We start from the raw sequence: 12,697 nt of genomic DNA on the forward strand, positions 1-12,697 counted from the left end.
TTTTGAAAATGACTTTGATTACCTCATTTCTCCAGTCTTCCCTTGCTTATATTTGGAAGTTAGAAGGAAAAAATAGCGTCTGCCTTTCCTTGTCCTTATAAAAGCAGCTTATTTGTTTCTCTATTTCTAAGCTGCATTTTTATAATGTACTAGTTCAGATTTATGTAAACTTGATAGAGGAGGCACTTATTTTTTTAATGTGTATCAAAGTTACCATGAGGCTTGTTTACAGTTACTTGAAGATATTCTAGTTCTAACAATTAAACCAGTGACCAAGGCTTTGGTTCTGCAGACACTTACCTGTGAAGTCATTGGGTTAGAGTTAAGCACGTGCATAAGTGTTTGCAGGATCAGCACCAAAACCGCAAAACTGACAGAAATAACAACGGTGCATGCTTGATTTTTTTAGTATTCCTCATGTGCAAAGGCTGGAATGTTTTTCAGAAGGTGATAATCTGTTTCATACATTAGTTAAAAATTAGTCCTAACAAATGGTTTTACTCTAATCTGCAATACCATTGTAGTCAGTATCAGAATTTTGGTGTACACAAAAGCTGGAAGTGTGTACCACCTCTAATGAAAAGTATCTAGTTGGAAAAGTTAATTACTTAAAATATTTTGATACTGCTTAGGGGGTGGAGCATATAGTATAGATACATTGTAGATGGAACATAAAGGAGAAGGATCAGTATTGTGTGTGGAGTATTTTTGGAAGAAACAAAAATGTTTGCATTTCTTAAATCTTTTTGTGGAAATTTTCTGGTATTTTGGTGAATATTTTTTTAAATTTTTTTGTTCAAAATGAAAATATTCCCTGAAAATGTTTGTTATGGAAAAAACTCCATAATTTTTATCACCTCTACTAGATGTAAGGTATCTAGTGCATGCTGTTGGTTTATTTTCTGGTGTTTTTTAGTTTATAAGCTGATATTTTGAGCTTTTTAATTAATTTTTATACGTTTTCCCTTAAGTATTAAAAATAAAAATAAAAAATATTGTGATACCAGCTAAAAGGAATCTGTGTAGTAACATAAGAGATGCCATAGTGGCTCACACCATAGGATGATCCAGTTTGATCCTGATATATCCTCTTAGGAGGATGATATTCTGAGAGTTTTTTTTTTTCCAGGGCTTTTGCTAGGATTTTATCTGAATTCAGGAAAAAAATCTGTCTATGGGATGAATACGTTTCCACTCTACCCTTTCATCATGATGATTCCTTTTACATTGGAAGACATGCTTCAGCTTGTGTGCTATGAGGAAAAAACTGCCCAAGGAGGCTTGGTGCAGGTGCATGCTTGGTTGGGGCACTTGAAAGGAAAACCCCATTGTGCAGCAGAAAGGAGGGATTGGCAAATTTCAAAGACAGAAAAACTAATCTATTTCGCATGCTCCTTTCATGTTTTATAGCCAGTGATGACCAGTGCAGATTTTTGAGCTGACCAGTGAGAGATTATGGTTTTACGATCTTCTCTTACAGATATGCCAGACGCTTGCAGAAAACAACGAGGCGATTAGTTCCTGACTCTGAAGTGCGATTCCTTCTGTCTGAGAGTGGCAGTGGAAAGGGTGCTGCAATGGTCACAGCAGTAGCATACAGGTTGTCTGAGCAGCACAGGCTGATAGATGAGACTCTGGCTGAATTCAAGCTTACTCACGAGCAGCTGTTGCAGATTAAAAACAGGATGCGAATAGAAATAGAAGCTGGGCTGAGGAAGAAAACTCATGAAAATGCAAAAGTAAAAATGCTGCCTACCTTTGTTCGCAGCACACCAGACGGAACAGGTAGTTTCATTATAATTGATGCAAGAGCAGCATGTAAATACTAGGGCTGTCGATTAATTGCAGTTAACTCATGTGATTGACTCAAAAAAAGTAATCGCAATTAAAATTTTTTATCATGATTAAAAAAATCACGATTAATCGCACTGTTAAACAGTTGAATACCAATTGAAATGTATTGCATGTTTTTGATGTTTTTCTACATTTTTAAATATATTGATTTCAATTACTACACGGTATACAAAGTTGACAGTGCTCACTTTATATTATTATTTGCACTGTAAAAATAGCAAACAAAAGAAATCGTATTTTTTTAGTTCAACTCATACAGGTACTGTAGTGCAGTCTCTTTATCGTGTAAATGCAACTCACAAATGTAGATTTTTTTGTTTGTTACATAACTGCACTCAAAAACAAAACAATGTAAAACTTTAGCACCTACAAGTACACTCGGTCCTACTTCTTATTCAGCCAATCACTAAGAGAAACAAGTTTGTTTACATTTACGGGAGATGCTGCTGCCAGCTTCCTATTTACAATGTCACCTGAAAGTGAGAACAGGCATTCACATGGCACTTTTGTTGCTGGCATTGCAAGGTATTTATGTGCCAGATACGCTAAACATTCGTATGCCCCTTCATGCTTCGGCCACCATTCCAGAGGACATGCTTCCATGCTGATGACGCTTGTTAAAAAAATAATGCGTTAATTAAATTTGTAACTGAACTCCTTGGGGGAGAATTGTGTGTCTTCTGCTCTGTTTTACCCGCATTCTGCCATATATTTCATGTTATAGCAGTCTCGGATGATGACCCAGCACGTTGTTCATTTTAAGAACACTTTCACTGAAAATTTGACAAAACACAAAGAAGGTACCAATGCAAGATTTCTAAAGCTATCTACCTCGCTTGACCCAAGGTTTGAGAATCTGAAGTGCCTTCCAAAATCTGAGAGGAATGAGGTGTAGAGCATACTTTCAGAAGTCTTAAAAGAGCAACACTCTGATGCGGAAACTACAGAACCTGAACCACCAAAAAAGAAAATCAACCTTTCTGCTGGTGGCCTGTGACTTAGATGATGAAAATAAACATGCATCAGTCTGCACTGCTTTGGATGGTTATTGAGCAGAACTCATTATCAGCATGAACACATGTCCTCTGGAATGGTGATTGAAGCACAAAGAGACATATGAATCTTTAGTGCATCTGGCACATAAATATCTTGCATCACCAGCTACAATGGTGCCATGTGAACGCCTGTTTTCACTTTCAGGTGTCGTTGTAAACCAGGTGCGGGCAGCATTATCACCTGCAAATGTAAAACAAACTTGTTTGTCTGAGTGATTGGCTGAACGAGAAGTAGGACTGGGTGTACTTGTAGGCTCTAAAGTTTTACATTGTTTTATTTTTTTAATGCAGTTTTTTTGTACATAATTCTACACTTGTAAATTCAACTTTCATGATAAAGAGATTGCTCTACAATACTTGTATGAGGTGAATTAAAAATACTATTTCTTTTGTTTTTTACAGTGCAAATATTTCTAATAAAAATAAATTGAACACTGTACATGTTGTATTCTGTATTGTAATTGAAATCAATATATTTGAAAACATAAAAAATATCCAAAACCATTTAAATGGTATTCTATTATTGTTTAACAATGCGATTAATCCCACATTTAATTGCGATTAATTTTATTAATCACACCATTAATTGTGATTAATTTTTTTAATTGCTTGACAGCCCTAGGAAATACATAGCAGACTGTACTTCCAGCCAAGCAGGACGCTGTGGTGGAAGAAAACAAAAAGCATAAACTTGGAGCTGAAATGCTAGTTTGTAATTTAATGAATTGGATCCAGCTAATGGATTTGTGTCTGGAGTATAGTCTGTGTTCACTACAAAACTCTTAAACCACCAAAAAGAGGAAATTCTGAGTCAAGGCTATAATTCCTCTTTTAACACAACATCTTCTGTAAGTTAGAGTGGCAGTTGAGCCTATACATAAATATAAATGCAGCTCCCTGCCCCACTGCTTTCCGTTAGTTGAGAGCTTGCAGGTACTTTTGCCTCATCTAGTACTTGGTGCAAAATCTGTAAGTCAGTGGGAGTGTTTCAGAGAACTTTTGAATCCAGTCCATGAAAAGTAGCTGGTTCCCTTCTCATCGCTCCTAGATAGCAATTGATACATCAACCAGTAGAGGCAGCCTCATGCTTTCTCTTGTCATCCATACACAGCAGAGAGAAAATGGCCACTCCCTTTTCTTCTTCCCTCACCTCCACTATCCTGTTTCAAGCACATGTACTGCTTAAGAAGACCACACTCTGCAATTGCTGAAGCAGGAACATAGCACCATCTGCTGGCTTCCTGGAGAATTCTTCACTTTTTAGAAAAAAGAAAAGGAGTACTCCTTTTCTTTTTGCGGATACAGACTAACATGGCTGCTACTCTGAAACCTGTCACTTTTTAGAGAATGTGCAGTTGAGCATGTGCAGTGGCAAAGACTACCCAGTTGCTGTTGTCTTTTGAAGGAGCTAAGTGGCAATGTATTTTTTCTGCTCCTTTCAATAAGCAGGGAGAAGGCTTAGAATGAACATGAAAAATCTTTAAAGCCTTCAGACGATTGAGAGAACTTTCAGAGCCTTATGCCAAAACTCCTGCTAAAAACGGATACCTGCTTATGCTTTTTTTCTGTGTTCCTAAAATGTATAAATACTTTGTTACAGAGAATGGAGATTTTCTGGCTCTTGATCTGGGAGGAACAAACTTCAGAGTTTTGCTTGTGAAGATCCGTAGTGGTAAAAGGAGAACGGTTGAAATGCACAATAAAATATATGCTATTCCTATAGAGGTCATGCAGGGTACTGGAGAAGAAGTGAGCATTTCCATTTCTTTTTAGCATTATCACTTATTTTCAAAGAATGTGTAAATATATATTTAAATAAATATGACTAATTGTAATAATGTTTATATATTTCTTTTTAAGCTGTTTGATCACATTGTTAGCTGTATCTCAGACTTCCTGGATTACATGGGAATAAAAGGCGCACGACTTCCCCTTGGCTTTACATTTTCCTTCCCTTGCAAGCAGACCAGTTTAGATGCTGTAAGTTTTATAATATCTTGTATCTTTTGAATCTGTCCTTTAGTGCTTCTTCTGGGCCTGATTCTCCACCCTCACACAGGCTACGTAATGCTTCCTCACAAGAGTAGTTCTATTAAAGGTTGCAGTGGGAATGCTTGTGTGAGTAAGTCTGTGGAAAGAGTTGCAGAATTATGTGCCTTGAATGTAATACTGACTTCTGTAGTAGGTTAACATTATTCTATTCAACACTGTTTTAGAAAGATGGCTTTCTCTACCACATTTTCATCTAGAATTCAACATCTACCACGTGTGGTTACATTCTGGGCAGTAACATTCTTTCCCTGTAATGTGATTTTTCTTTGGCTAAGGTTGTAGCATCTTCAAAGTGCAAATGATCCTTTATCTGGGACAGTGGTACCCCCTATTTCACTTTTTGTCTTGCATTTTCAGTGTTGAGCAGAATATGGAATGATTTAATTATCAGATTGCTTTTTAATTTTTGGAGATTTTGTCATTCAATTAGAATTCGTTGCTTTAGTCCAAATTAAAAAGTCGATGCAAATTTTGAAGAAGCAAAGAGACCTTTTCTCTAAATGTAGCTTCACAGTAAAATATTTGAAATTTGGAGTAAGTAGAAAATATATATAACATTCATATTGAAAATAAGAATAATACTCATATGTAAAGGAGCGCACCAGTAATAGGTGCTTCGTGACTCTGAATCTTTAAGAGGCTTTTTTTTTCCACTGTAAAGTGCTTATTTGTCTATGTCAGGTAGGCATTTTTAAAGTTAAAAACAAAGCCATAACATGGCGAGCTCTGTATAGAACAGGGGTTCTCAAACTGGGGTTGGGCCCCTTCAGGGGATCGTGAGGTTATTACATGGGGGAGAGGGGATCGTGAGCTGTCAGCCTCCACCCCAAACCCTGCTTTGCCTTCAGCATTTATAATGGTGTTAAATACATAAAAAAAGTGTTTTTAATTTATAAGGGGGGGTAGCACTCAGAGGCTTGCTATGTGAAATAGGTCACCAGAACAAAAGTTTGAGAACCACTGGTCTAGAAACTATGGTTGAGGGTGAACCACTTACAGTATCAGGGAACAGAATTAATCACCTTCAGCTTGAAAAATGGTCCTTTTACCAAATCAGTTAAAAGAGCTGTTCCAGCCAGGAGAGAGAACCTGAGCATGACTGAAATACACATTATATGCCGGGGTGGCCAACCTATGGCTGCGGAGCCACACGCGCCTCTTCAGAAATTAATATGCGGCTCCTTGTATAAGCACCGACACTGGGGCTGGAGCTACAGGCGCCAACTTTCTAATGTGCTGGGGGGTGCTCAGTGCTCAACCCCTGGCTCTGCCACAGGCCCTGCCCCCATTCCGCCCCCTCCCCCAAGCCTGCTGTGCCCTAGCTCCCCTCCCCTGTGCCCCCCTTGAGCCTCCTGCATGCCACGAAACAGCTGATTGGGAGATGCAGGGAGGGAGGGGGAAGTGCTGATTAGTGGGGCTGCTGGTAGGTGGGAGGCGCTGGGAGCGGGGTTGGGGAGCTGATGGGGGTGCTGCTGACGTATTACTGTGCCTCTTTGGCAATGTGCATTGGTAAATTCTGGCTCCTTGTCAGGCTCAAGTTGGCCACCCCTGGTATATGCTGTTCCGTAGAGGGTTGTGGTACATTCCTATACTTGTGGTGTATTTTCCCAGAGAACGCTGGAGATGCTCTTCCTTGTTTCAGCGCTCCATATCTGTGGTTCACAGGTGTACAATCCAACAACTGGGTTCCAGTCTGTAAGAGCCATGGTCATGTCTGTGAGATCACCACTGCCATCTGCATATAAAGTGGCATCCGGGTTAGAATATACAACCTCTCACAGTGGAACACTGTTGGTTTTGTCCCATGGGTTTAACTGCAGTTTGCAACAGATATGTTTGATATGTATGTGCTTTTATGTACGTTTATGTATTCAGTCTTTTAAACCTAAGTACGTGTTTCAGAATGATTTTTTAAAAACTCTCTCTCTTAGGTTCTAATGAAAGACATACTCAGAAACTTAGTAATGAATGCCTTTTTCTTCTTTTTAGGGTATCCTCCTCAACTGGACCAAAGGCTTTAAAACTACAGATTGTGAAGGAGAGGATGTAGTATATTTGCTTAGGGAAGGCATTAGAAGGAGAGAGGTGACATTTCAGTCTTTCATTATTTTCTTGAATGTATTTGTTAACTTGATTTTGTGTGATAGAATTCTTATGTCTCTGGCATTCTGTCATTGATGAATTGGGATGCACTTTCCTTTTGTATTTACACAAATGGTACACATCTTACAACGGGGCTAGGAAATACTCAAAAGAGAGATTCTTGCCAAACAAAACCACTTGTTTCTCCATGCTTGGTTGCTTTGTGGGGATAGCGTATGTGGAGTCCAGTTTGTATGTAGGAGCTATGAGGGGATGGGGCATGCTCAATGCAGATGGAATCTTCAGGGAAATTATTTACCAAACTTTAACACATCTCTCTACTGAGCATATGTGAACTGACATTTTTCAGAGGCTTGTAATTTGGCCAAATTTAGGTGAGTTTTCGCTGGGATGACAAAAGGCACATCCCTGACACCAAGGCAATACCCCAGCCAAATTTCAGGTCCCTGCTCCAAAGAATGGAGATACTAGAGTTTCTCAACAAAATGCTTGTAAGAGGGTTTTGTTGTTGTTGTTTTAAAAAATAGGCAAAACATTGTATTTTTCCCTATTGTATTCTTGGAAATGGTAGAACTTTTCTAGGCTAAATTTTCCAGAACAATTCAGCCTGAGACAACCAGCAGGCATGGAAAGTTTCAGCCTGCATGGTTTAAGCTTGACACAGTTTCTTATAATGAAAAGCTTTGAGCAACATTCACTATATGACTGCCTATAGTGTGTGTGTGAATGTGAATGTGAATGAATAGTGAGTGTTCTCTTATCCCTAGATAAGAAGTTAATATTAAAAATGTCCTAACCTAAATTTGTATTTGCATTGCAATAAAGTAGTATACTTTACAGCTCCAGCACAATATACAGTACCAGTAAGTCATGATACCTGCATGCAAATTATATTACTACTTCTGGTTTTAAAAGAAAAAAATCATTTGATTCTTGAATATTAAGTTTATATTTGTATTCATTTGTACGCAACACGTTTTAGACAGCTGGTTAATTCCTTGCAGGCTAACAACCATTGCAAGGGTTGGTTTGATATATTGCAAACAAAGCAATACTTTTTCTATAGAAATATATTTTTTTCTTCAAAGGAATTTGACTTAGATGTTGTGGCAGTGGTGAATGATACAGTTGGCACGATGATGACTTGTGCATATGAAGATCCAAATTGTGAAATAGGACTCATTGTGGGTAGGTATTAGTTACTTTTTTATTTTTATTTCAACTGTAGTATATTTTTCTAAACAAATAATTTTGTTCAATTAAGACTATTAGGACACATGATTGGGTGTGCTTCCTCTAATTCCTATTGTTAACTAAACCTGTATCTGGGTTGTTTGTGGAGTTTTTCAAACCTGACTTAACATTTCTTCTCCTGATGAATAGGATAATAGTTTCCTTGAAAAGTGTAACCTGAATCCATCCGATAATATTATATATCCAGATCTAGGTTTTAAAACTAACAGGAGAAATGTGCTGTTTCCCCCATTGCTATTTTTGCCAGTTTCATTTTAATACAGAAGTGAAATATAGCTTTTGACTAATAGACATTCCCCTGAGCCATCTATTTAAGTCAGTTAGGTGAAAAAAATCAACAAATATATTAGTTCTTTTTTGTTTGATCATTAGAAATATTGGCTAATAAATATGAACCAATACTGACTATTTTAACTTGAAAATCAATCTGTTTCACAGAATTAATGCAAAAGTGACCACATAAAATTGCCAGTACGTGGTTACCCATTAGTTTATTCTGTAATATGTATCCCTAATTCACTAGTATGCTGACCCACATCTTGCTTGGTCATGTGGTCTGCCCAAGACAGACTTGTAAAGCAAAGCACACCAATTCCCAGCAGCTGCGCATTCCGCAAGCCTTGGTAAGCAAAGTGCACTGTACTGCAGCTGTATTCCAAGCAGTAAAACAGCTTTAGAGTTGCCAGCCCTCTAGGAGTGTCCTGGAGTCACCAAGAATTAAAGATTAATCTTTAATTAAAGATTGTGTCGTGATGAAACCTCCAGGAATATGTCCAACAAAAATGACAATCCTACCCGAGATAATGCCACAGGAGATTTTACTAGATTTAGCTAAAATGCCACCCAGGGGATGTAAATAGGTGCATGTGAAATCCCAGAGCTGCTTTTTTTTTTCTTTTTTTTTTTTTTTTTTTTTTTTTATTTAATTTTCTTTGGGCCAAGTTCTGTGAGATCGAGAAGGCCAGTCACCAAGTAGTTTTTCCCATAGGGAAAGGGAATGGAAGTTGGAAGCCTAAACAGAAATTTTAGATTGCAAAACTCATTCTGTCTGTTGTGAACATTTGTGGTAAATTGCCAGGAATTTCACACCCAGATAGGATTTAACAAAATATCAAAAATTAGTCGGTGTCACGCAGTTTGGGCAAGTTTTGTCTGCAAAACTCTGACTGTGTTATATGCTTGAGTACAAGATTGCCAGGATAAAGGGCAAATTGTCTTCGGAGTCATAAAAGTCTACTTGTATGAATATTCAGTGTTGTAGATGCATTGGTCCCAGGATATTAAGGAGATAAGGTGGGTGAGGTAAATCTTTTATTGGACAAACTTCTGTTGGTGAGAGAGACAAGCTTTTGAGCTTACACAGAGCTCATCTTCAGGTCTGAGAAATGTACTCAGTGTCACAGCTGAACAGAAGGTGGAACAGATTCTTTAGCGTAAGTAGTTAACGAACATTTCAAAGAACCATTCAAGTCACTAGAACTCATACAGAAGAATGATAAAAAGACAAAAACATCGTATCACCTCTGGGCGAACACTTTTCACAAAGTGATCGCTCTGTATCTGACCCCTCGGTCCTCATCCTCAAATGAAACCTGCACAACACCTTCAAAAGATGAGCCTGGGAGCTTAAATTCACTTTGCTAGACACTAAAAATCATGGACCGAATAAAGACACTGGAATTATGGTTTATAATAACAGTCTATAACCCACTAACAACCCCTCCGCCCCCCCACAAGCTGTCTTCCCCATCCCCCCCCCTTTCCCTATGACTGGTGGAGTGTTAATGGGCCACTTTACCTTGAAATATGTGTTCTTCGAGTGCTTGCTTATGTCCATCCCATGTAAGGTGTGCGTGCGCCATGTGTACTGTTGCTGGAGATTTTTCCCTCAGTGGTATCTGTTGGGCCAGCTCTAGTGCCTCTGGAGCTGCACACTTATGCGCCAGAATAAAGGGCGCCACTGGCCCCGGATCCTATTAGTTCCTCCTTACCACCCCGGTGGTTGCTGGAACAACCTTTTTTGCTGTGGCAAGACTTCTTCCCAGTGGTTTTTGGATTCCTTCTTCGTCGTCATCGTACTTTAGTGGATATCGTTTTTAAAAGTAGTGTTAATGTATATAGTTAGTCCCTGTCATCGAGGGACTTCTTCACTGCAGGGGCTGGGTATGCCCTGGTCACCAGGCTTCAAGCCTTGTGCCTACAGTGGCAAACCATGAGTAACCCTCACTCCAGCTCCTTAAAGTGCTTTGGGGAAACCCATGTGAGGGACAAGTGCCAGATCTGTCGGGACTTTCAGACCCTGTACTGAAAAGGACAGGGACATTGGGCTGAAGGCTATCCTCATGGAAGCCACCCTCAGAACAGTCTCAGAACCGAGCTGCTGTAATTCGTCACCGAGTACTTTGCCATTGGTGCAAAGTGCTCCCCCAGCATGGAGCTCTTCCAGTGCCAAGGAAGAAGCACAAGAAGCAGCACACCGACAGAGGGCACTCACTGGTGCAGAAGAGAGACAAGCAGGGAAAAGGCAGCATAGTGAGACCTGTGCTCGGCCACTCTTTTTTGCTCCCGGACTGTATCGGCACCATCAACTCTACCTATGGTGTTGAGTCTGGTGCGGAACCCTCCACCGACACCAGGAAGCTACCACAGTGCCAGTGGTCTGACAGTGCCATTGACCATAGAGGCTTTCCAGGCAGCTAGGGACCTTCTTTCTCTACTGATCCCGCCAACCCCAATGGGACACCTGTCAGTTCCAGTATCTGGAAGCAGGATGGAGCAAGGAACATTGGGCGCCTTCCTGGCACTGGGCCCCCTGGCACCTTCTAGGGGCAAACCTTCCCTGATTCCAGCATCCTAATCTCTGTTGCATTACTGGTCCCTGGAACCTTGGCACCATATGGAGGTGGATGCAGGTCAAGTTTAATGCTGTGATTTTGGCAGGCTAACTAGAGAGAAAATGGAAACATTAACACGTGGCGTTCTCTTGTATGGGATTTATGGCAGTTGTGTTCTGTGTGCATCAGGAAAACACTACCACATGTGAAATGGGTTTCTTTTTGTTTCGCTGAGCAGTGGGCTTTTTCTGAAAATTTGGCTTTTTCTCTTCTTTCTCAAATTAGAATTGGACAGCAATATGGAGAGGTTGCAGCTACAGAATAATTCAAGAGTTAGCCATTAACACTGGCAGGTGTACAATCCCTGTAATTTTCTTTCTTTCTTTTTTTTTTTAATTTAGATGGATGTCAGAACTTTGGAAAAATATCCTAATATTAGGCCAAATACTGAGGTCCTTACTCAGGCAAGATTCTTATTGAACCCAGTGGGAGTTTTGGCTTAGTGAGTCAAAGCTAACTAATAACTTCAGGATTGCGATTTTGGCTTCAGATGCACATTAACTAGAGTTGCATGTTAATCTTCTGTCAGATGTTGTGCTGCTTCCCTCTTGTATTAAAAATTCTTAGGAAGCACTAGCCCAATTGGAATTGAAGAGCCCGGGTTCATCTGCTGCTAACTGTGCCCTGTACCACATAAAGCGTGCTCCTCTCCGCCTTCCCGTATGCAGTTCAGCCCTGGCCAGCTGGAGACTTCTTGCAGAGGAGGCACTGCATGGGTAACATCCCTATACCTCACTGTACTAGCGAGGGGAGTATTTAGTTCCATCTCTTTATAAGTACTGAAGATTTATTATTATTACAATATGAAATTATTTTATAAATATGAAAAAAGCAGGTGAAAAAGCTCATAAGGGGTTCTAATGCTTGTTCTGGTATTTAAAAAAAAAAATCTTGTTTTAGGCACTGGCAGCAATGCATGTTACATGGAGGAAATGAGAAACGTAGAGATGGTAGAGGGAGATCAAGGACGAATGTGTGTGAACATGGAATGGGGTGCATTTGGAGACAATGGATGCCTGGACGACATCAGGACAAGTTATGACAAAGCTGTCGATGATTATTCGTTAAATGCTGGAAAACAAAGGTATTTAATGCTGAATTCTAGCAAGAAATATGTTGCAAAATTTATGGAATACTAATGTTCTAGGAATAAGTGATATTGCCTTCAGCTGATTTTAGAAGTGGTGTAATTAGATCTCCATTTACGGAAAATGGAGGGATTAAGAGGACATAATAGTTTGCACCGTCACTGTCCCCTGTTGGATCACCCTTGTTCCTGATTTCTCAGATGGATGACTTTCTCCATCTCTGACAGGTCAAGTGGTTGCAGTTTTTCTCTTATGTCAGCTCTGTGTTGGTCATCCTTGCCTTTGTCACCTCCAAGCTGTTAAACTGTACTGCACTTTGCTTGGGACTACCTTCTCACAGTCATCTGGAAATTTCAGCTACTGCAGAATGCAGCTGTCCGCTTTTTGAATGCGGTGA

At 39.6% G+C, this 12,697-nt stretch overlaps 1 protein-coding gene across 2 annotated transcripts in view; it reads left to right on the forward strand.

Annotated features, from left to right (window-relative positions):
• Positions 1 to 12,697, forward strand: part of LOC102934001 (hexokinase-1) — a 68,390-nt gene that overhangs the window by 43,560 nt on the left and 12,133 nt on the right. For both annotated transcript variants that reach the window (XM_007054654.4, XM_027834907.3), the window contains 6 exons: positions 1,481 to 1,785; positions 4,510 to 4,658; positions 4,770 to 4,889; positions 6,951 to 7,046; positions 8,153 to 8,252; positions 12,113 to 12,296. In XM_007054654.4, coding sequence (XP_007054716.2) covers positions 1,481 to 1,785; positions 4,510 to 4,658; positions 4,770 to 4,889; positions 6,951 to 7,046; positions 8,153 to 8,252; positions 12,113 to 12,296 — 954 coding nt within the window. The remainder of the gene's footprint in view (positions 1 to 1,480; positions 1,786 to 4,509; positions 4,659 to 4,769; positions 4,890 to 6,950; positions 7,047 to 8,152; positions 8,253 to 12,112; positions 12,297 to 12,697) is intronic.

This window comes from Chelonia mydas, chromosome 7 (assembly GCF_015237465.2).
Source record: "Chelonia mydas isolate rCheMyd1 chromosome 7, rCheMyd1.pri.v2, whole genome shotgun sequence".
Taxonomy (NCBI): Eukaryota; Metazoa; Chordata; order Testudines; family Cheloniidae; genus Chelonia; species Chelonia mydas.